At 40.9% G+C, this 24472-nt stretch overlaps 1 protein-coding gene across 1 annotated transcript in view; it reads right to left on the bottom strand.

Annotated features, from left to right (window-relative positions):
• LOC124596129 overlaps positions 1–1078 on the bottom strand; it is a 262465-nt gene extending 261387 nt beyond the window's left edge. The window contains exon 1 of the mRNA XM_047135149.1: positions 885–1078. Within this exon, the coding sequence (XP_046991105.1) occupies positions 885–1025 (141 nt within the window). The 5' untranslated portion in view covers positions 1026–1078. The remainder of the gene's footprint in view (positions 1–884) is intronic.
• Positions 1079–24472: the final 23394 nt, after the last annotated feature.

The raw sequence follows: 24472 nt of genomic DNA, 5'->3' as shown, positions 1-24472 counted from the left end.
ACTCGACGATTTTTGCTTTTGACAAGCCACATCCCTCATGTCGTAAAGGTTTTCTATGGGTGGAGATCTGACTCAAAGCTTTTACATTGAGATGTCTGTATTCAACAGACCACTACTTTTCAAATACAGTAGCACTGTATTGTATAGTCCCCCTGCTATGTTCTGACAACACAGTACACGTCCTGGCACATACACTGCATCTGTTACAAGTTCTTAGTTTCACTGATCCTATGCAGATCATTAGTATTATTCTGTTTTATAGTTAAAACTATCGCTGCCCCACGCAAGCTGTTGTATATTACTGTTCAGTCTGCCAAAAACGACTGCTGAATGCATGTGTAAGGCTAATGAATTGGCAGGTGCAGAGACCACAGAGGTGTCACATTACATATTGCAAGGTAGCACTGTTTCACTACCTAAAAATGTGTCCACTTAAGTGATAGCTTTCCATTTTCTATTCTGCTCACAGCCAGACACTTAAAGTGGAAAAGGTACTCACTGATATCAAGGAAAGTCATTCACAGATTCACAAACCTGTCTATGACCAATGCAAACTGGGATCAGCCCGAGCTCTGTATAGGCCTACCAAGTTCACACACCTCTCATGCAAAGCTTTAGCTGGGTTAGCAACTGTGCCTTTCCGGGGAAATGGATGAAAAAATAAGATAGTTTGTACACTGTAGTCTCGTGCTACTTCCGAAAGCAAGGGGACAAACTAGAGTCCTAATCGGGCGCACATCCTTCTCGCGAAATATCACGGGCAAAGTATCAAACAAATGAAACCAAAGATTTGTTGTAGTTACTAAAAGCTCCACAGCATTACTGTCACACTATCCGTTAACAGCGCATTCCGCTACAAAGATTCCCAGACGTAAACAATATACCTCGGACCCTGTTGATATTGTGGCTTGTGTTGTTGATTCGTAAATAAATCCATCGCTTTCCACACAAGTCCGTGGTCCAAACAGCTGTGTTTCATCCGCAGGATTAAATCCTGTCCGTACTTCGTTCCACACATGCATCATGTACTGTACTGAACCGTATCGTTCATAACAAGACAGTTAAAACACAATGACACTTTGGCGGCATTTGACTTTCAGCGCCACTAGATATCCAAGGATTATATACCAATACAAACAACGATCTCGAACTGTAGTAGTCGTACTTGTCTGTAGTATCGAAGCATCAGCTTTTCAACACTTACAATGCGTAGTATTAAGATTAGTAGTGACAAGTGGAGACTTGGTTATCAAATATGACTAGCCTGCCTCGTTCAGTGGAATATCTGATGTAGTTGGTGACGAAATTCAAACTGGGTAAGATAAAGAGTTTAGGATGTGCAGCATTTGAAAATAAGGAAGAATACCCTACCCGGTGTTGGGAAAGTTCGAATAACGGAGACCAGACGGTTGTAAGCGAACAATACTTTATTGCAATCGAACGATACCAAAGCGTGACTACACAGTCACACGTCTCACCCCACACCGAAATCTTTGTCTATTGTATAGATATTCCTGTTCAACGTCCCTAATCTCACCGCACGGCAAAGTTTACACCTCTGTGCACCGCTGTCGATGTCGACATCCCCACAGAGCCCCTCTCCACCCCCTCCCCGCATAGTGTGGAGCACTGTGGCAAGCTGAGTGCAGCTGTCATCGAACATCTGGTATGGAGTGTACAAATGTTATTCACCAGCCACCTCATCGCTGGGCTGAGCACTGAGCACGGCTGGACCATTTCTCATATAAGCGCTGCGCAAATATGCATAACTGGTTGTGTCATGCTAGCCATGTATGCTAGATGTGACTGTTCTGTAGCTTGAAGAAGTACTGTGCAGGTGTGCTTGACCATTTGTACCATGACAGGTACTTAAACGAGACATGACTGGACCATTTCCCAGAGAGGTGTCATTCATAGTGCTGATATTGTACAAATGGTAAGGTAGCATGTTGTGTGGGAGCTGTCAGAATTGGTTGGCGTGACCACAGGCTGTGGCAGAAGGGGTGGTGTATCAACAGGTGCTTCTATGTCGATGTGTCGACCCTCAGACAGATGATTGTGGGAGCACCGCCTATTGATAAACGAGATGAAATAAAAGTATAGTTGCCATCATGAGCCATTGCATATGTGTGTTTGATTCGCTACATATGGGCTACATTCAAATGCAGTGCAATGTCTCATCCACCACCAAGGTATTATCGACGATTATGACACTTATGTTCTCTGGATCGAAGTCTTTAAGGTCTATGTTGATAATGAAAGGGTCTTCTGAGCCCGAAGAGATCGACTTCAGACTGGATGGTATTTAGTCATCGCTGTCATTGTCCATCAACGTGATGTCACTGGCATTTACGGGATCGTCAGCCTGTAGGACCCACATGTGCTTTAAGCAGTCGTCACTTTGCCATTGAGCAGGCTGTCGAATTTGCGTGTCCCTTTTGATCACTTTGAGGAGTCCTGTGTAGGGTCATTGTACAGTCAGTCTAAACTTGTCATCGCACTCTATGAGATAAACAAAGGAATGCAGCACCAACATGTGTCTGATGTGGTCTTTCACACATTGAACAAGAGTATAAAGATCCACCAGTTTGGAAGGCTGCAATGGTAAGGCAAAAGCTGCAGGTAGTATTAGTGAGTTGCTATATAGAATTTCGGCTAGTGATGCTTGCAAACCCTCCTTGGGTTGGGTTGTTTGGGGAAGGAGACCAGACAGCGAGGTCATCGGTCTCATCAGAGTAGGGAAGGATGGGGAAGGAAGTCGGCCATGCCCTTTCAGAGGAACCATCCCGGCATTTGCCTGGAGTGATTTAGGGAAATCACGGAAAACCTAAATCAGGATGGCTGGACGCGGGATTGAACCGTCGTCCTCCCGAATGCGAGTCCAGTGTCTAACCACTGCGCCACCTCGCTCGGTGCAGATCCTCCTTGAGTGCTGATTGTACTCCGAACAGTAGCCATGGCAAAGCCTCTGTCCACAAACCTCTGTGGCACATAAGGGAGGCTTTAAATGTTCTGTGACACTGCTAGGCCAATCCATTGCTCTCCAGGTTGTATGATGCCATGTGGTTGTGCTTAATGTCACATAGGTTTCATAGTGCTTCAAATAGTGCCGATTCAAAATGCCAGTTGTTATTGTCTCAGGTGAACTGAAATGGGCTATCTAACTATCTATGAATGTGCAAGCGGCCGGCCGAAGTGGCCGTGCGGTTAAAGGCGCTGCAGTCTGGAACCGCAAGACCGCTACGGTCGCAGGTTCGAATCCTGCCTCGGGCATGGATGTTTGTGATGTCCTTAGGTTAGTTAGGTTTAACTAGTTCTAAGTTCTAGGGGACTAATGACCTCAGCAGTTGAGTCCCATAGTGCTCAGAGCCATTTGAACCAATGTGCAATCGATTTATTCTTCTGTGATGTCATTCAGTGGTATCACTTCGACCCATCGGGATGCTCTGTCAATTATTTACATCAAATATATACACCCCCTCTGACTCTGGGAGAGGACAGATGATGTCGATATTCACAGTATGGAACCATGACTGTGGTAACTCTAATTGTCCTAACTGCGATTGTGTGTGCCTAATGACTTTGCTGCATTGGTATGCTACACACGCTTGTGCCAGCTGTGGCAGTCTCGGTTTATGTTTGGCCACATAAATCACTCTGTAATGAGGCAGGCAGTCGACCTGATTCCCACGTTGGACAAGTTGTGAAGTTGTTCAAAGATAGCATGTCGCATTGTCTTTGGCACCAGGGGTCGGAACTGTTGCGGTATATATTGCGAAGTGTCGGCGCTTTGGATCCAGGTAATGTTCACTGTTCAGCGCACAATCCTGTAGAGTTCTTGTTTAGTAACTTTGTAATGCCTGCATCATTGCCCTGCTGACTCATTATAGTTGATGTGGAGAGAAATGACGTTGACACGTGATGGGTAATAAACAATTACGATGTGCGCACATCTCTAGTGTATTGTGTAATGAGATCAAGGTGTCGATAGTAGCAGGGGTGACATTCTTTCATGGATGGTAAATATCGTTGGCAAGTGGCTTGTGATCCATAAACGTGATGAAGTGTCTCCCCTCATGTCTTCCTTGATGTACTTGACCACCTCATAGACAGTAGTTCCCAGTCAATGGCAGACCACTTTGACTGTGAAGCTGTAAGCTTTATTGAAACGAAGTGTAGAAGCTGAGTCTCACTTCACATGACTTGTTGCGGTACAGTCTCAACTGCGGTGTAACTGGCGTCTGTGGTGACGGTGAACTATGCATCCAGGATGGGATAAGCCAATGGAATTGCTTCTGCTAGACAGTCCTTAGGAAGTTCATTTTACTGGTCCAAACTAATCATCTTTTCCCCTGTTTGTTCAGCCAGTGGGGCCATTGCTTAGGCGTGCTTGTATCGCCACTGACTATAGTAGGTGAGGCCAATAGAAGTTCAAGATCCTTAACAAGTTGGAGTTCATGATAATTCAGAGGGAGAGGAAGCTGTTTGATGAGGTCAGCTCAGTCAGCTGTAGGTTTGATTCCATTTACTGTATGCCCTAGGAAGATTACTTCAGCTTTCCACAGCTGAGACTTCTCTTTATTAATGACAACACCCCCATGCGACAAGGCAGCAAGAACTTGTTCAAGGTGCTAATTGTATTGATGGAGTGTGACTGAAATAAATGAGGATGTCCTCTAATGAGGCATAACAGAAGTCAAACTTAAAAAGTATCCTGTCTTTAAAGCACTGCCATGTTTGTGCTGCAGTCTTCAGACCATATGGCATAAAGAGGAGTGATTATCACCGTTCTTGCAATGTCATCAGGGTGTTTGGGAATTTGAAGTTATACCTTTTAACAGTCGACCACACTGAACATAGTAGCACCTGCAAGTGAGTGTGTGAAGTTCCAGACATTTGGTACAGTGTAGCTATCATACACTCTTTGAGATTTGAGCGCTCTGTATTCCCCATGAAGTCTGATGGTCCCATCTTTTTTTCTGCACAGATTTTATTGATGATGGCCATGTGCTGTACAAACAGCAGATTATTCCGGCGTTTGACAGTTCCCTGACTGCCGCCCTTGCAGTGCGCTGTTTAGCTGGGGCTAGACGGTATATTTTATATTGAACTGTTGGGACCATGGGAAATTTGACATGAAAAGGGTGTCCACATTCAACACATTGATTATCAAGGTAGAATGCACTGTTCAAACCTTTGTTGCTTGAGACTAGCATGGGTCACTGACCGTGCAGGTGCCAGGTGCGCTGACTGCGACATGGGTCTACATGGGTTGGGCCTGGCTGTGCTTGCTCCACCAATCCTCAGCTGTGTGGCAGGTTCTTGTAGTGCTTGCACACCAACACAAGAGCAGCAAATGCATCGTTTATATGCTGTCAGAGTGTCGCATTTTCGATGCACAGAGCATACAATGTTGAGCAGCGGTCAAGGTACCACTGATGCATTCTCAATAGATTTTCCTAGAATTGTTACACATTCTTTGAGCATCTCGGAATAAGTTACTTCTACATACGAAGTTGAGCAGCAGTCGAGGTACCACTGATGCATTGTTACACATTCTTTAAGCATCTCGGAATAAGTTACTTCATCTACATTTTGCACAGTGTGGAATGGCATTGTTCTGTTGGATAAGGATGTTATTGAGGCAAAGAATCCCAGAGTGCAGTGATTGGTGTCATGGTGCAGGAGCAATGTCTTTTGTAGGTCTGGTGAGAGACAGAAATGTCACAATAAATCCATCCCCACTACCAGTTCCTTGATGCTGGTCGTGTAGAAAAGTCCATGTGAATCAGTGCTGCATAGAGAGATGCAGGATTTGGTCGATAGTTCCGTGCACCACGATTCATGAATCATTACTGGCGCAGAGTTGGACCACTGCTGTAATGGTGAATGTTGAAACAGTTTCCTTTGGTATTGTACTGATGTCTGAAGCTGTGTTCACCAGGAAGTAGCTGTGTGTATTGTGATCACAGGCATACAGTCTAAACCTCAAGATGTGGTGTTTGACACATTTGCAGCAGTCATTGATGACTTGGGTGATTCGGCATGGACCAAAACGCCTAGTACGACCCATGTATGGAGTCTGGGAACTTGCAAGGCAGGCGGCAGTTCCTCATAGCGTCGCCAAACTGACAATCATACCAGCAGAGCAATGGCCTTGAAGTGGCACCGACATTCGATCCACCACTGCTAGCTGGCACTCAGTGATGTGGGTGTTGGGCTGGGTTCCATAATGAGGGCACATTGTGACGTCATCCTTGTGTGTTGTCATAGCACGTTGTGGCAAAGTGGTGATCTTGGTATTCGGCCATGGCATGCACTGTGAGGTGTGGAATTTGCTGTGGCATTAATCTGTTGATGATGTTAGTAGTGGGACTAAGTATGTGCCAAGACACACTGCAGTGTTGCCAAATTTATTCAAGATGGCGGCGATGACGTCATCCAAGATGGCAGCATGTAGACTTGGCAACATTGCATGACATCATCCAAGATGGCGGCTCTTGGCGGGAAAAGAGGCCAATTGTGCTATGTCCACTAACCTAACCTCAAGAAAAAATGGCGGGAAGTTTGAATTTTAGCGGGAAAATAGCCCAATTGTGCTATGTCCACTAACCTAAGCCACCAGAAGAAAAAATGGCGGGAAGTTTGAATTCCAACAGGATAATGCAGGCAAAAACCGTACTTGTCTTTATTATTATTGATTATTGACTTGCCAAATTTGACGTCACAGCGGCCCCTTGTCCGCTCACCACGTGTATTCGTCGCCTCCGCACGTTTCCCGCCAAAATTGTTTGCCTCGGAGCTGAATCACACAACGGTCGGCCGTTTCCCCTGCCACACTTTTGGCGCCAAAGTTTGTTTTCCTGGGCACGTTCAAACCTGTCGATGCCGACCGCTCACCGTCCACCACGTGTCCTTGTGCGATCGAGAATGCAGAGCTACACTTTTGGCGGCAAAGTTTGCTCGACAGTGGAATCCGCCGTGACTATATAACAGCACGTTTGGTGCGCACTAGAACGCTCGCTAATTGACTCACTCTCGCGCGCGCGTAATAACTGTACAATCGCTTCGCCGCCGCCCCGCTTACGTCACACACCCTCCATACACGCGACGGACATAGTGTTCTGTAAATACCTAAGTACTTAATTCCATTTCGATTTTAATCATATTAAATAATTCAATTTACAATTTCATATACGTATGCAAAGGTGTTCAACTACATAATTTCAACTACTTTTCGAGGACCAGACAGCCACCTCCTCCTAGAAACCAGTGCCGAGTTTCAATTCTGGCAGTAAAGAAAGGGCACTTGTACCAACCTCCTAGGAACCAGCGGCAAGTTTGAAATCTGTCAGTATACAAAGCTCACTTGCGCTCCCGCCACCAACCTAATAAAATTGTTGCAAACGAAGCTCATCACCACTAAACTAAGCCACCAGCACTCAACCTCTTCCTACACGTTTCAGCTAAAAGGACTCACCCTGCACTAGGCCCATGGATGGAGGAACCAATTTACTTTATTTAGGAATGGAGTGTATGTATCCCACCGACATGTTCCACACCATACAGACCTGCAAAACACTCCTACATAATTCATTTATAATGCTCCAGACACACGCTTGCTAATTGTAAAAGTCAAAAATAACTCATAGCACAGCCTACAGACATGCGAACCGCTCGTAAATAATGCAAAACATTTACGTCCAAATAGCCAAACAACCGCTAATTTTCTACAATAATTTCAGTGCATAGGCTGATGGAAGGAGGAACGAGTGTACTTTATTCATTTGCGACATATCTTTTTGAAACTTTTGCTTCTCATAGGTTTCGATATGTAAGGCTGACATAAGGCAGTTTCTGAACTCCAGTAGTGCACTACACATGGCAACACAACCACACCCACCAAGATATTCATTCCAATCCAGCCCTCTAACTCCTCTACAGATAAATTTGTCCAGTTATTTGTTGACTCACTCACACTCTGACCAGATTGCAGTTTTTGCGCAAAAACCACTCAGACTGCGCTGTGCTGCTCAGGGAAGTAAGGAAGGGTTGCACTCCATTTATTTGGAGCCCTTTTATTTAGTCGTGGAGTATATTTGTCACAAAACACTCGCACTGATCCGACTGTGGTCATCTGACACAGGCCACAAACACTCCTAATTTCACCACACAATAGCAAACAGCTTTTAAATAATGCAGTACACAATATCAGCAGACGAGCTCTGTACTCTTAAACTCTCCAAATAAAACACCGTACAGTGCACAGACATGCTCGCAAAATAGTGCAACAGACGCGCCCAAACACCCTCAGCTGCCAAACCTACCAAAAATCTCTGCTCGGCCTCCCCCCAAACATTACCTACATGACCTCAACACAGTCGCATTCGCACCTAACACCGGAGAAATTGATATTGCCTATGCGCCTTAGATTACGCTCCAAGATAGGTCGCGCGCGCGTGCGGTCGGCGGGGAAGGGGGTTCCAGAGCCTCCAGTCAAGTTCAGTTTCCGAGCGCTCGTGACAGCCGACACATGTGAAAGCTGCATTGTTCTTCTCATGTATAACGCCGGCGTCTCAGGTCTGGACCTGCCTTCACGTCTATTGTCAGAATAGCTCATAGCTCGTTGACACACACGATTAACACGGCCGGGAAAACATTTACTACTCGCATGCAGCCGAGATGGTGACGGAAAACCAATCACTCTGATCTGCGCTTCAGGCGCGTGTAATCATTGAGAGCACTCTATTTATTTTTTCGAACAACTTATTTAACCATACAGTGTATCTATCACGCTATCACAAAACACCCACCCAGATGTGCCCTGGGCCATGTTGCACAGCCCACAGACATGCACCCAGCCATAATTTCAGTACACACTATGGCAAACCGCTACTAAATAATACCTCACACAGATGTGTAGATACGCTCAGTACTCGTAAACTGTCCTAATAACGCATAGCAGTGCGCTGCAAGCGCGTGTAATGATTGAGAACACTCTATTTATTTTTTTCGAACAACTTGTTTAACCATACAGTGTATCTATCACGCTATCACAAAACACCCACCCAGATGTACCCTGGGCCATGTTACACAGCCCACAGACACGCACCCAATCATAATTTCAGTACACACTGTAGCAAACTGCTACTAAATAATACCTCACACAGATTTGTGGATACGTTCAGTACTCGTAAACTATCCTAATAACGCATTGCAGAGCCTGCAGATCACCTCGCAAAATAACTCAGCAGACGTGCGCAGGTACCCCCCACTCCACACCCTGCCCACAGGATCGTAAAGTCACCCATCCGTCTGATTTCAGACCTCGCACAGCCCCTGCTCGGCTTCCGCAAGCGTGAGTTGGCGCGGTCAACGCGATCGTCAGCGGTCAAAGCACACACATACGTCCGTCCAGGACCGCAATCCATCACAACCCTGAGCCACTACCACCGAACGCGGGCACAGTCAACTTTATATCAACGTAGCATAATTATCAAAGCACAGCCTCCATACGCTAGACACATCATAGCAGCACATGTCTTTACCTCCTATGACCCTGTAGCACACTGCGCATTGCTCCTCACACAACATTACGTGGCCCTTTAACTAAGCATAACTACACATCCCTGCTCTCGCCTCGTCGCGTGACCAGCCATCTAAAACCTTCTCAATATTATTGTTACTTTGCAACATTTTTTTTAAAAATAAGATCTAATTTACACCTCCCACCTCACCTAACCTCACACCCGTCCCACAATCAACATACGCAAACGTCCTCAACCCTATCTTGACACTCATATATCACCCCACAAACCATGCCCATCAATCAATTTACCATTCCCATCCCCTCTTTTCGAATTACAAACGTAGCCCCTATCTAAACACCAATCAACTCATCTTTCTCGCACTTTCAGCAGTAAAATTAATTTTACACACACCCAAAAATACCAAACGCAATTAAAGAGTCAAACTTTTATACAGAGCATCAAGCATTTACGACAATATTCAAAGCCTGGTCCATATTTACCATTTCCACCTTGAATTAAATAGTATTACCATTGCCGCAACATTCTGCCAGTGCTCTATTTGTACCTATTTTTTTCCGCTCTTAACTGTTGTCACTAGCGGTCGAATATCACTATCTATAGATTGCATAAATTTCCACATAAAAAAAATTTTGCGCTGCTGTTTAGAGACTCCTATATCCGAACACATAGCATCATTCAACTATCACTTGCTCTTATCTAATAACTCATCCACCAGGTATGGGGGCAAGGTCACTCCTTTCTTTCTTTCTTTCTTTCTTTCAGCAGCAGACAGCTATTTTTTACAGTGCTAGCTAAACTGCGCCATCAACTTAACATCACCATTCACGAAACATATCTTCAAATACATAAACACACTTACTCAATTACACAGCAGTCCCGCTGAGGACATGACCTTCAATATTACAGTTCTTAATCCAATAAACACCGAACAAGGACAAATGCTCAAACTAATCCCATAGCGCCTTACAAAGCGAGTGTCCGAGCGCCACCGGTAGCATGTCAAAGCCACATAGCTCTCCATCTAAACAGCTGTCCACTCAGCCCCAGGACCAGAATGCTGAAGTGGGCTCTCCCTATACCTGCTCTCCAGCTGTTGTCTAGCGACATACAGTGCACAGATGGATTCCTGAATAGCGCAGATCTCTATCTCCCCCTTGCATCTCCAACAGGACATGTAAACAGTGTCTCCCCCAGCAAGCGAACCCGACGTCATCCACCCTTCGCTGACAATTTCCACTCGCATATATGAAACCATATTCACTCCTGCCAAAACTCTCTTAACAATAAAAAAGCGTTCTCACTTTCTAAGCATAGATGAGTATGCATTTATCTTCACCCATCTGATCTCTGCAATTTAAGTCGGAGAAAGACATATCTATTACCTTCTACAACCTGTCTATAAACAGAACGATCTCAGTTACTACAACAAGACCTTGTTTTGACCATTCGCCAGAAATGCGCGCAATGTTGTACATCTCAAACTAGGTACAAGTACAACAGATCCCATACTCCAAGCGAATGAGAAGCTGCCTCTGGCCCTTGTTCAAACAGTGTTTTCTAACACGCTTTTGCACACTACCGAGCATTTCATCTTTCTGCCGCGACTTCGAAGTCATTGTCTGATTCTAAACAGACATTAACATGGACTGATGCACGGCCTCTCACAGGAAACTATACCTTGCACCTTGTAAATCGTATTCTTACAGTCAATAGCATAACATTGAATGATTTTAAATAAAGGACAGCCACAACACAAGGAAACTAGAAGACCCTGCTGGCGTTGTAGCGACTTCCCTCGAAAGTGATTCACCACCTCTACATTTAAACTCATATGTCACAGTGACCGAATAGTTTATAACTCTGCATTCCATTTCTAGTGATTGGTCATTTTTGCACACAAGTACGGGATCACCGTTTTCGGTGCTAGCAACCCCGGAAGTTGCGGTCCATCAACCAAAATTTGTCTCCCAGCTCAAGCAAGCATTGTCAGTCAATCATTACGTCGTACCCAATGCACAGATGTGATGAATAACACTCCACCGATCTACTGTAATATTATCCAACACAGCTGATATCGCGAAAAATTTTACAGTAACTCCAACACCGGCCAATCATGTGACAGCTTGTTTTCTTAATTTCAGTATCATAGCTAAACCATACATCCTCTACTTTGCAAGTATCATTGCGAACATTCATAGATGACTGCTCAGCACGTCCATTCACACTTAATTCTCGAACACATAAAGACGATCAAATTATACCAGACAACGCTATACATATTTCTAAGACCTCACCCATAGTACTCGATCAATCTCTATGCGTATGGCGGTCACAGAGCTATCTAGTCCTCTTACGTTAAAAGACCATCCTCACCTCAGCATTGACCAACCTACAGTGCAACATCGCTACCCAATTATTCCTCAACCGAGCAGACGAATACAGCTAAACTCCACCTCTCTTGACTGAATAGAACTTTCCTAGTCCTAACCCCTCCAAGTGCACCACATTTCTCGAAATGTAACCAAGTCTTAGAGCTTAGCACACCATATCGATCTATAGTAACTCATCTCAAAGTGCCTTAATTTAAAAGCATACAGTTAAGAAGAGCAAGAACGGAGCGATATTTATACACAACGTAGTTCGATAGATGTTTAAGTAAATCATCCAATCTATCATGTGTAAAGTATTGTTCTAGAGTCCATCATCGGTGCAGCGAAGGTTCCGGTAGGAGAGAGAGAGAGAGAACATAAACACACACACACTCCTAAGACTAGAACGTTCAGCACTTAAAAACGGGCAATAACCTTAGATCGCTTACTTTTCCGTCCTGTCAGACATACATCCTTCTCCCCGGTCACCCTACGCTGAGCTATCTCTACCCCAATCGTAAAACTTTTCCTTTCTATGATACGAGCCCAATATAGCCCTGCGGACACGTCTAGTGCCCAATGATCACACCAGATCACGAGTCAGAAATAATACTATTACTCCATCAGGTCTATATAAAAATGATAGTTATTAGCAGCCGGTACACCCTACAAGCAAACAGATACACATAACAGCAGCGTCCAACATGTGAAAATTACAAGTCATCCCCTCACCAACTCTGTAAACACCCGTCTGTCGGGTAAGTGTGTACACAATGACTACAGCCCCTCACAAATACCAACAGCTAACTTAGTTATGACGCTGAAGTCTCGATTTTACACCAAGCATGCGACAGGGTGGGGATCGCGTAAATCAAAGTGCGTGTAGAGGAATGTGTCAACTTTCATCACACATGAGATGGAAGTCCTCTGATGACCAACGGGTTCACCATTAACGATCGTAAGTAGACAGTGCTTTAAACCACATACCGAACACGTAGCCGCACACGACTAGAACGCTGGCTATATCACGTGACTAAAGCATCCAAATAGAATACTGGAAAAAAAATCTACCTTCAGCAACTTGTCCATCTCTAGAATAAATGAGTCAACGTTTGAATCGTACCTAGTTGCAGCTCTGTCTCAATCGATCATCCCGTACACCCTCTGTTATCATTTAACACAGATGTAAGTTTAGACGTGAATGATTCGCTGTCCTCCTGAAACGCATCAAATACAGTATTGAACTCGCGTGTATCACTGCTACCTCAGTAGACATACACTATAATACGAACTCAACGAGAAAAAATTGACTGCCTTCCTTATTCCGCTCGCTTCGATGTCATCGTTTTCCTGCATTCCTCTTGTTGCCGCATACTTGACTCCAGTACTAATGCCCCCCTGCGAACCAGAAGATAAGCAAGTACGTTCTCATTTTCACCGCATTTAGGTGTATATTAGGTTAGTTTATATCTATGCGCTAATCAGTTTTCGCATTTCTTTCGATTTGATGTCAGATCCATCCATGCGACCGCGACATAAGTTATCGTTCTGTGTTCTAAAATTGCCTCTAAATGTAACCAAGGCGTATCCAGTTACCTCCACATTCGAAGAGCGCTTGCTCTGTTCTCTGGTTCTCTATTGTACATGCACGCCTCGCAGAAGGCTCCCAGGACCTGGCCCCATCGGCTGGTGGAATGGAAAATGACTTGGCCACACGAAAGTAAAACCTTTGCATATATACAACCAATGGCTATGAGCAGATACATTGTTTGGATACAATTCAGCATCACATTGCTGTAGGCATAATACTAGGAAAGGTCGAATGGCTGCGTATATAAAAAGCAGAATAAAATCCTGGTTTGCATGTGGAATATTGTGAGTAATTGAATGTCTACATCTATTTAACTATGCAGTAATTCACACTTAAGTATCTAGCAGAGGTTTCAACGCACCACTTTTATACTACTTCTCTCCCATTCCACTCTAACACAGTGCACAAGAAAAACGAACACTTAAATCTTTCCTTGTGAGCTGTGATTTATTTTCTTATGATGATCATTTCTTTCTATGCTAGTGAACATCAACAGACTATTTTTCCATTCAGAGGAGGAAGTTGGTGATTGAAATTTCGCATAAAGATCTTGCCATAACGAAAAAAACCTTTGTTTTAATGACTGTCACCCCAACTTTATATAATATTCGTGACACTTTCTCCCATATTTCGCAATATCAAGAAACGAGCTGCCCTTCTTTTAACTTATTGGATGTGCTCCATAAATTCCATATGATAAGGGTCCCCTACCACACAACAATGCTCTGTCAAAGGAGAGACAAGCATAGTGGAGGCAGTCTCTTTAGTGCATCTGTTGCATCTTTTAAGTGTTCTGCCAATAAGATGCAGGTTTTAGATCACCTTACCCACATTACCAACGTGATCATACCAATTTAAGTTTTTCATAATTGTAACCCCTAAGTATTTAGTTCAATTAGCAGCCTATAAAGTAGCGCAATTTGTTGTGTTTCTGAAATTTAAGATTTCTTTTAGTTCTCACATGACGATCTCAGACTTTTCATTATTTAGCGTCAATTGCCACTTTTCACACAGTATAGATACCTTGGCAAAATAATTTTCCAGTTAGTTTTGATCTTCTGACGACTTTAGTAGACGGTAAATGACAGCAGCATCTGCAAAAAATCTAATAGGGCTACTCAGACTGTCTCTTACATCATTTATATAGATTAGGAACAGCAGAAGATTCATAGCATTTCGTTGGGAAACGACAGATATCACTTGTGTTTGACTTGATGGCTTTCCATCAGTTGCTAGAAACTGCGACATTTTTGCCAGAAAAACATGAATCCATTTGCACAGTGAGACAATACACCACAGGCACGCAATTTGTGAGGATCAGTATCAAAAGCCTTCTAAAAATAAAGAAGCACAAAATCAATTTGAGAGCCCTCTGTATAGCACTCATTATTTCATGAGCGATATTTCCTGAATCCATGCTGACTGTCAATAGATCCTTTGCTTCGAGGTAATTCATAATGTTCCAGGATAGTACTTGTATATGTTCTAAAACCCTAACCCAAATAGACACCAGCGAATGACTCTGTGATTCGACGGGTTACTCCTACTTCCTTTCTTGTGTATTGGTGTGACCTGCACAATTTTCCAGTATTTGGGTACCCATCTTCTTTGAGTGAGCAGTTGTATATGATTGCTAAGTATGGAGCCATTATATTTGCAATACTTCTAAGTTACTGTTCTTGACTCGAATTCTGAAACATTCACTTCGTCTTCTTTGGTGAAGGAATTTTGGAAAACCACATTTAGCAACTTTTATGCCTCTGTCAACAGTAAAATCATCATTGCTATCATGCATTGAAGTTATTGAAGACCGTTTGTTCATTCAGTAGCTGTTGAGAGTGTTTCTTGAACTCCAGTGTTGACAAGACTGAGCTTGTTATATTGAATGGTGTTTATTGTCCTGTTATAACTATTTGTATATTCCTAATATGATATATGTTCATTCTGTGCATAACACACCACATAACACTTTTGGTTCAAATAAAATGGGCATTTTGTTATTTGACTCAGAGTTGGTTCTGATCTGTGATTTTCAGCAATACAGAATCGCATAAATCAGTTTATGGGCCAGGCAATTTTGTTAATTCAAAAAATTTCATTCCATCCAACACAGACAGTAGGAAAGATGTTGAATGTCATTACCGTCATGAAAGCAGACATTTTAAATCTGTGTACAGAAAACTTTTAGCAAAATTCAGCAAAGAATGATACTTCTGAGCATCAGGCTTTAAGTGCAAAACAATCGAATGTTTTTGTTCCAGGTTGCGAAAATATTTGTTTAGCTGATAGTGCTACATCAAACCATACAACGTCATGAAGAGATTGGTTATGAAGGAATTAATTTTAATGACCCCTATGTTGAAACTGCAGACAACTCGATTCTGAAAGTAGAAGGCATGAGATCCATTGAAGTATTGTCATCAGTTGAGGGCAAATGGTAACCTCACAGTTTGGAAAACAGAGATTTATTTTCAGAGGGAGCTATCACAAAAAGAGGAATGAAAGTTATTTTTGACGACAATAGAAGGGGAGTTCGCAGTTCAGGTCTAGTTGCAGCGGGAATTAAGATGAACAATCAGTGTTATCAAATGTTGCGTAAATATCCAGATGTATTACAAGCAAATATGCTTCCTTGAATTCCACAATGATCTGGCATGAAAGACTTGGACACATCCATCTGAAAGGTCTAAATAATATGGCTGACATAATTCCTGGTTTAAATCTTTATAATGAATCATGGCAGTATGTCAAAATGAAGAGAAAATCGTTCAGTTCAAATGTGGAGTCAAAATCAAAAGTTCCTGGCGAATTTATACATACGGATTTGAGTAGAGGTGCACATTTGTGCATAGTTTTCAAAGATGACTTCGCTTCATACAGATCTGTGTATTTTTGTAAAGGTTGTTTGGTTGGTTGGTTGGTTGGTTTGGGGAAGGAGACCAGACAGCGAGGTCATCGGTCTCATCGGATTAAGGAATGATGGGGAAGGAAGTCGGCAGTGCCCCTTCACAGGAACCATCCCGGCATTTGCCTGGCGTGATTTAGGGAAATCACGGAAAACCTAAATTAGGATGGCCGGATGCGGGATTGAACTGTCGTCCTCCCGAATGCGAGTCCAGTGTGCTAACCACTGCACCACCTCGCTCGGTTTTCTTAAAGGTAAACAAGACACTTTCCCTTTGTTTTTGGAATTTCAGGCACTAATTGATAGTCAGACTGGAAACAAAATCAGAGTTTTGAGACTTGGCAATGGGGCCAAATTCATAAATAAGCAATTTGAAGATTATTTCAAGCAAAATGGAACAACACAAGAGAAAACAAATCCCTATAAGCTGCAGTAGAATGGCTGAATTTAGCGAGAAAACATGTCCATTGTTGAGTGGACATGCACTATGTTACTGAGGACAGGTTTATCTCAAGAATTGTTGTCAGAGGCAGTAAACTGTGATGCATATATGTTAAATCGACAGTCATGTAAAGCAAAAAATTTTATTACTCCATCTGAAAACTGGTTTGGAAAACCTCCATCTTTAAAAATATATGAAGAATTTTGGATCAGCAGCATATGCACCTGATCATCTTAGATGAAAAAGGGATAGTAAATCGAAGAAACTGATGATAGATGCCTATGATGGATGTACTATCAATTATAGTCTCTACAATCCTGAGTTGAAGAAAATTGCAACCTCCAGCAATGTCTCCTTCAACGAAGGAGAATGCCATGGCTTAAACACGGAATAAAGATACGCTAAATTTGAGCTGGGGCGCCGTGATACAGAATATTTTCAAGAGGAATCTGAAGATTATGATACCAGTGACGAAGTGCAAGAAAATGAAAGGATCAGTCTGAGAGATCACTCTAATCATTGAGCACATACTCGCTTTTGGGACCAAGAAATAGCATGTTCTGCCATTATCTCTGAAAATCAAACTTTTGAAGAAGCAATGCAATCACAAGAGTCATCAAAGTGGAAACAAACAATGGAATAGGAAATAAAAACTAGAACAGGCTATGAAGGCCCAATGGTGCCATCCGGCCGCCTTGTCATCCTCAGCCCATAGGCGTCACTGGATGCAGATATGGAGAGGCATGTGGTCAGTACACTGCTTTACGGCCCTTATGTCAGTTTCCGAGACCAGAGCCACTATTTCTCAATCACTTAGCGCCTCAGTTTACCTCACAAGGGCTCAGTGCACCCCATTTGCCAACAGAGCTCGGCAGACAGGATGGTCACCCCCGCCCCCCTAGTGTTAGCCCAGCCTGACAGCGCTTAACTTCTGTGATCTGATGGGAACCGTTGGTACCACTGTGGCAAGGCCGTTGGGCAATGGAACAGGAAATAGCAACTTTAAAAAAGATCAAGCCTTGGCATCTGGTACCATTAACTTACAATCGCGAGGCAGTTGGATGCAACTGGATTTGTGAAACAGAAGACTAAGGGAAACATTTATTGCTTCAAAGTTAGACTATGTGTCGACAGTCAAAATGCTATTCTTCTGATTAAAAATGTGGAGCATTACAAATGTACCATACAAATAGTCATTAAATACCATTACATACTTGAACATATTGTAGACAATGAGACTGCAGTTTGTTATGGTTGTTCTGATGAACATTTGACAGATTTGTTTACAAAACCCTTAACTAGAGACAAATTCACAACGAGTGTTGACATGACTGAGTTTATTACTTGCGTATTGTAGATTGCCCTCTTCTAAGTATTCGTATACTCGTAATGAGAGTGCACCAGAGATGTATGTTCATTCTGCGCTTGCAGCGAGCATGCGACTTTCATACTCAAGGCTTCTTGGAAATTACCCTGTGTTCTGTTGCATTCTTCGCCACCTAGATAGAAAAGTGGAAAAACTGCAAGAAATCGAAGCTGTGGCGTCAGCGAGAAGTGTCGAAAGTCAACAGCTATCTTGTTTTGCATTAACATCATCTTGAGTATCAAAAAAAACCGTGAAATTATGTTGTGTGTTACTAATTTGTGTTTGTGTGAGCTTAACACAACATAATACATATTTATGCAGTTTCATCTTTATTACGGTTATGAACTGTTGCATACCAAAAGAAAATGGAAATTACGCAGCAGGAAACAAGGTTCAAGTTTTCAAAAGAGGATATAATGAGATAGAGTGAGCTTGTTACATTGACTATAGTTAATACCCCTATTCTAAGCATTTGTATATTAGTAATGTGAATGCAGCAGGTAAGATTTCGCAGTTCCTCATTACTCAGTGATAAGTTTTGTTCTGAATGTAATTTAGTAATGTATATTATATATCATTCTTATATATTATTCTTTGCCACGTCACTTAGCTTGTACATATTACGATTAATGTACTTCCTACAAATAATTCATGCATGTCAGACGCATTTCCAAGCTGGCGTATTATCTGGGAAGTATCTGCCACAGACGGAAAAACCATAAATGCTCCAGCTCCAAAACACAGCTTGATTCAATGCCAGGCATTTTTCTGATCTGTCCAGTCTACCTGTATTCAGCTGAAAGACCAGAAGAAGAAAGGAACATGGTGGAGGCAGCAGTATTGCGAGAAAGCAGCAAGATCAGTGTATTGAGCCACAATGAGTATTTGAAAGTCTTTAATATAAAAACCTTCAAGAATTTTTAAGTTGATGTAACATCTTTACAGAAGAATTAGAAGAAGACAGCAAAAGAATTGTGTATTATTTTTATGTGTTCAATCATCAGCGCAGACTGATTACAAAGCATATATCGTGACTGACAATCATTTGAAAGTGGAGGTCTATTCAAAAGGAGTCTCGTTCACCAAAATTCTAGTCACTGAATTTGTTGTTGAACTTGTACTGGTAACAGAAAATTGTGTGAATAGAACCGACTATGATGTGCTTGCCTCAGTGTTTTTGTACAAAAATAACAGAAATAACGCATTTTTTCACAGACATGAGCATATTTGTTTACTAATGTGCTGGTTATGTTGTATATGTTATGGGGGAAATCGATCACAGCCATGCATTCTTAATTGTTTTTGCCCCATTTACACGTAAACAACAATTTGCATTTTCTTTGACAACGTACCTCAGTTCGGTATCAAATTAAAACTCGCTAATTTTATGAGTCTCCTATCGTTTTCGTGTTGGCTGCTTTATATTACTATCTCTGCTTGGCTATGACGTCACGATACAGTTGTTTGTACTTGTTTCTAGGTGTTGTTGTTGCATTATAAAAATATATATTTGGTTTGGTTTGTAGCTCTGATTATTGTGTCACTTTTGCTCCTAATAAAAAGAACGTTTTTTTATTTGACACTAAGTTTGTTCTGCTCTACGATTTTCAGCAAAATATAATTGCAGACATCATCCAGCATTTCAAGCAGAGGCAGCACCTGCCCATTGTGTCCAAAGTGCAGTGTTTCTACAATGATTATCTGACTGCATCTGATTTTCAGACAACGAAGTGAAAAAGTGTAGCTTTTTCTTCTAGCTTCCATCGATGTTTTTAACTTTGTTGCTCACTGATCTACTTATTTTTTCTGTCTGATATCAGCCCCACTCCTCACAACTGGTCTTATAGTCTCTAGTCTCTTAATTTCAGTATGAAGTCCTAGGACATAAATGAGTACTCCACTGACAAACTTTTTAAGTACTGTACATGAGTAACAGACAAGGAAACATGGAAGACAGCAGTTTTGATGGTCTACAGATTCCTAACAGGAAACATATTAAACTTCATTAAGAAATTCGACAGGGTATTAATAAAATTTATCAGAAACTGGGGAGTGACGGTATATAGAGATTTCAGCATTGTTTTCATGCCAGACGGTTCTGATTGAAGGCACATAAAGTTCCTGATAAACCCAGTAACACACCCAACAAAAATAGAAGAACATTTTTAACACTGCCGCCTAGCTTTACCTCCCTACTGGTATCAGGATATTAGTACTCAGCATTATCTCATACATCTGATTTATTAATATGTACTATGTGCTAATAATTTTGTTTATTTCTAAAAGTCTAAAGTCTTAGTGGATAAACTTAAAACTGTGCTGGGATCTGCTTAACGCTACCAGATTGTTCAGCAGCTTAAACAAGTTTCCATGGACCAGATTGATATGTTCACCTTAGTTTAAGCTGGGTGATCACAGTCCATGGTATACTGGTTTAGAAATGCTTGGTTGGAGGAGTTTCTAGGAACATGTGCGGGACTGGTTCCCCTTAACTTGCTGTATTACCACCCTTTGAACTACAGGTAACGTTAGCATTGAGACTCTTGCTGATCCTGTCCTTCATTTAAGCAACATTATGTATACTCTTAATACAGAGTGAGATTTTCATTATATTATATTTATATTCAATTAACGTTGTACCAATGCATGGAGTAACGTTGAAATTATTGTTGTATCCGATAATTATTACTGGGAGATTTATCATTTGTTTACTTATAGCTTTGGAGGTAGGGTCTAATATCTTTCTTCTTCTGAAATTTTGAAGGTGAAACCCTTGATGTATATAACACTCTCTACAAATTCGTTTGCTTTTATGACTGTGATTATTTTTTAATTTTGAGCACAAGTTGTACAGTCACACGTTTACCTTAATTATTTCTAGCTTTGCAGACGACCAGTTGGTGTGGTCGTACCATATCTAACTGGAAAGTCAACTATTCACACTTTCTTTGATGTAATGTAACGTGTTTCCTAAGTTAATTATTATTTATTGGCTGTTGTTTCCAGTGACTTCACTTGTTCCCACTATTATAGTAACAATATCAGAATCGGTACTGTACTGCAGCCAGATTCGTTTTGGCATGAGGGTACACATGTCCTACTCATTCCATATTTATATCCTCGATCACAATAGTTAGTAGAAGACATTGTAACATCACTTGGTATAGTAGCTTTAAAGTTCTTGCATGCCTTTTTTGTGTTATGCATTATTTATTGCCTAATTTGATAGGGTATAAAGATTTCTTAGGTTGATTAGTGGCACTTTTTCCTGTGGCGAATGTTGCTTATTTAGCACGTTGTTCATGGAATTTGTTCATGGCTGTACTTTTTTTGTTATTCTCTGTTGGAAAAAATGGAGAAAACTGTTATCGCTATCAGACATTGAAAAACTTAACTAATAGTTTTCACTTATTTTTCTGTTTTTCTGATGATTTGTTTGTCAGGCCAGTATTTCCATAGTACTGAAAACTACTTTGAATACATATGATTCCTTTTTGTTTACTAATGGATTTCTGCTTATGCTGTGTTTCAGCTACAGCTCTGGTTATCTTTCTTGAGAATGTAATTTCTACAATTTGCTGCAAGCTATTAATCGTTTCATTTAACTTTGCTGTAACATCACTGTAGTTCACATAGTGATCCTTTTTAACTGTGGAACTGTAACTTCTAACCTAGGCAATATTACAAATGTGCAGGCTCTACTCCTCAACTACTATAAATTCCTTCTAGATTGAGAGGTTACCTGTATATCTATATTTCTATGCACATATCATGTCACAAGTGAGTAGACAATTGATTCATTTCATTACGTCAGTCTCATTTCATGGATCCCATGCAGTGCGGTCTCTGAGAGGTGGCAAGAAGTCAAGGATATTCATTTAATTTAAATGCAATGCAGCATAATTACATTGCGTTACTTTATTAAAGTGCTAATTTTAATTACACATTAAATTAAAACATAAAATTTAAGAGTTTCTATGAAGCTACTAAAATGCCATAGAAGCTACTGCCCAATAGAGATTTCTTTAATTCAGTCTTAAATTCCACTGTTGAATGCTTGTGTACTCATCTGTCCCACTCCTTTTGTGTACTGATGTAAACCTTTGGGGTCTTTGTGGAAATTGTTTTTTTTCCTAGTGTTATATTCATACTTTTCACTATTTTTATGAAGAGTCATTAATGAATATATGTACTGTGAAGCAGTTATCAAAATAAACAAATTTTTGCAAACATCTCTGCAGGATGTTTTTGAATTAACACCAGAAATAATTCTTATAACATGTGTGTATTTTGAAAATTCTCTCCCTTTACCTTGAATTACCTCATAAAATAATTCCATAACTCATTAGTGAATAAACTCTTTTCTTCATTTTTAAATTGCCTATAGCAGTAATCAAGCATACTGCAAACACAGCTGAAACAAGGCATTATTCCTAGGCAGCGGGTTTTCCAATTGAGATTGTGGTCTTCCTGAAGCACAGAAACTTCACATTTTCTACTTCTTACATTTCACTGTTTGAGAAACTATTTTTATAGCCTGTTTTGAGTTTTTTAAGAAGTAATGAACTGAATATATCCAGTATTATCAAAAATCAGTAATAATCCATTTGCCTCGAACCATCTGTTGATGTTTTTGGATATTTTATTAGCTAGATTTCCAATAAGGTGGCTGGTATTTATATATCTGCAAAAGATTCAAAATTTGCGTGTTCTGAAACTGCAGAGAGTAGATCATTTATGTATATCAGAAACAACAGTGAACTAAAATTCGAACCTTTTGGTACACAATGTCTGCTTCAAATTCTGAGTTCCTATAGTTTTATGACTGACATGAAACTGAGACAAATTTGTTTCTGTCTCTTAAGTCAGATAAGAGAAAACCACAAACATGTTGTGCCTACTGTTTCGCAATATTCTAACTTTTCCATTAGAATATCATGGTTTACACAATAAAACGCTTAGCCAAGAAACAAAATATTGGCATTGGTAATGGTTGCTGACTGACTGATTCTAGTATCTCATTTGAAAAGGTCGTCTATTTAGTTGACAATGCTTTCCAAAATCCAAACTCTTTTCTCGAAAATTTTTAATAGTATTTGCAGTAATTCTATACTAATGTTTTGTCTTCCTTTTAGTGAAGTCGCTTGACAACTGTATGTTCCAGTCTCACTAGGAAAATACCATAGCGGAAAGGTGCATTGTACAGGTAACAGAATATCTTATTAAATTTAGCTGCCCAACATTTCATTATTTCATTTCTGATTTTGTCATAAACAACTGAACACTTATTTTTAAGGAAGTTGATATCATTAAAACTTCTTGTGGAGATGTTGAATGTAGGAACTGTAGGCTTTCCGCTAAAGACATGTTGAAACCCAAAAATCGACTAATGAGAGAAGGGATGTATTAAAAGTTTCTGCAATTTTAGTGCCATCTTTAATTAGTTCATTTTCTGCCCTTATAGAAATTTCTTCACTTTCTTACTATATTCCAAATAGTTCTTATCTTGTTGCTGGAAAAACTTACTTTTTCTTGGAAGTTGGTGTATTTTGATACTCTTATGACTTCACTTAGAATTTTACAGTACTGTTTGTGATTTAATTTGAAGAATTATACGACTTCTATTTTGAGAGTTCAGAGAGGGTTCCAAACAAACGTTTGCATTTCATATGTTTATTCAGAAGAAAAAAAAGTCTTATTCTCTTCCACTATTATCATATGATGTACTTAATATCTTTAGTTTTAAATTAAAATTAAAGTAAGCATTTGCACCATCACTAAGAAGACTGGTGTGATCAACTCTTAAACATGTCATATGTGAAATGGTCACAAATAAATGTATTCAAGATAAACTATGAAGCCCTATTTTACACATTTTAGATTTGTGATGTATTTCATATACATAACCAGTTGTGTGAAAGGTGTCACATATACACCTGGGAGAAAAGCTGATTCGTACAGGAAAATGACTCATGTTACACACACAGTTTTGAAGTATGACTGTCCTCCCAATTGAGGTAGTGCTGTTTTAAACTGACTGGTTTTGTATTTGGGAGGGTGGAGGCTACAGTCTTCATATGGCCATCCTGATTCAGGTTTCTCATGGTTTCCCTAAATTACTTCAAGCAAATAGCCAGAATGGTTCCTACTATAACTCCGTGGCTGACTGCCTGTTCCATTCTTGTCTAATAAACCTGTAAATGGATGTATATATTAATTATGTTGTTTTCCTAGTTCTTAAACTGTAA

This window comes from Schistocerca americana, chromosome 2 (assembly GCF_021461395.2).
Source record: "Schistocerca americana isolate TAMUIC-IGC-003095 chromosome 2, iqSchAmer2.1, whole genome shotgun sequence".
In the NCBI taxonomy this organism is placed as follows: domain Eukaryota; kingdom Metazoa; phylum Arthropoda; class Insecta; order Orthoptera; family Acrididae; genus Schistocerca; species Schistocerca americana.
The sequence above is the reverse complement of the archived record's forward strand: the minus strand, read 5'-3'. Positions and strand labels throughout refer to the sequence as shown.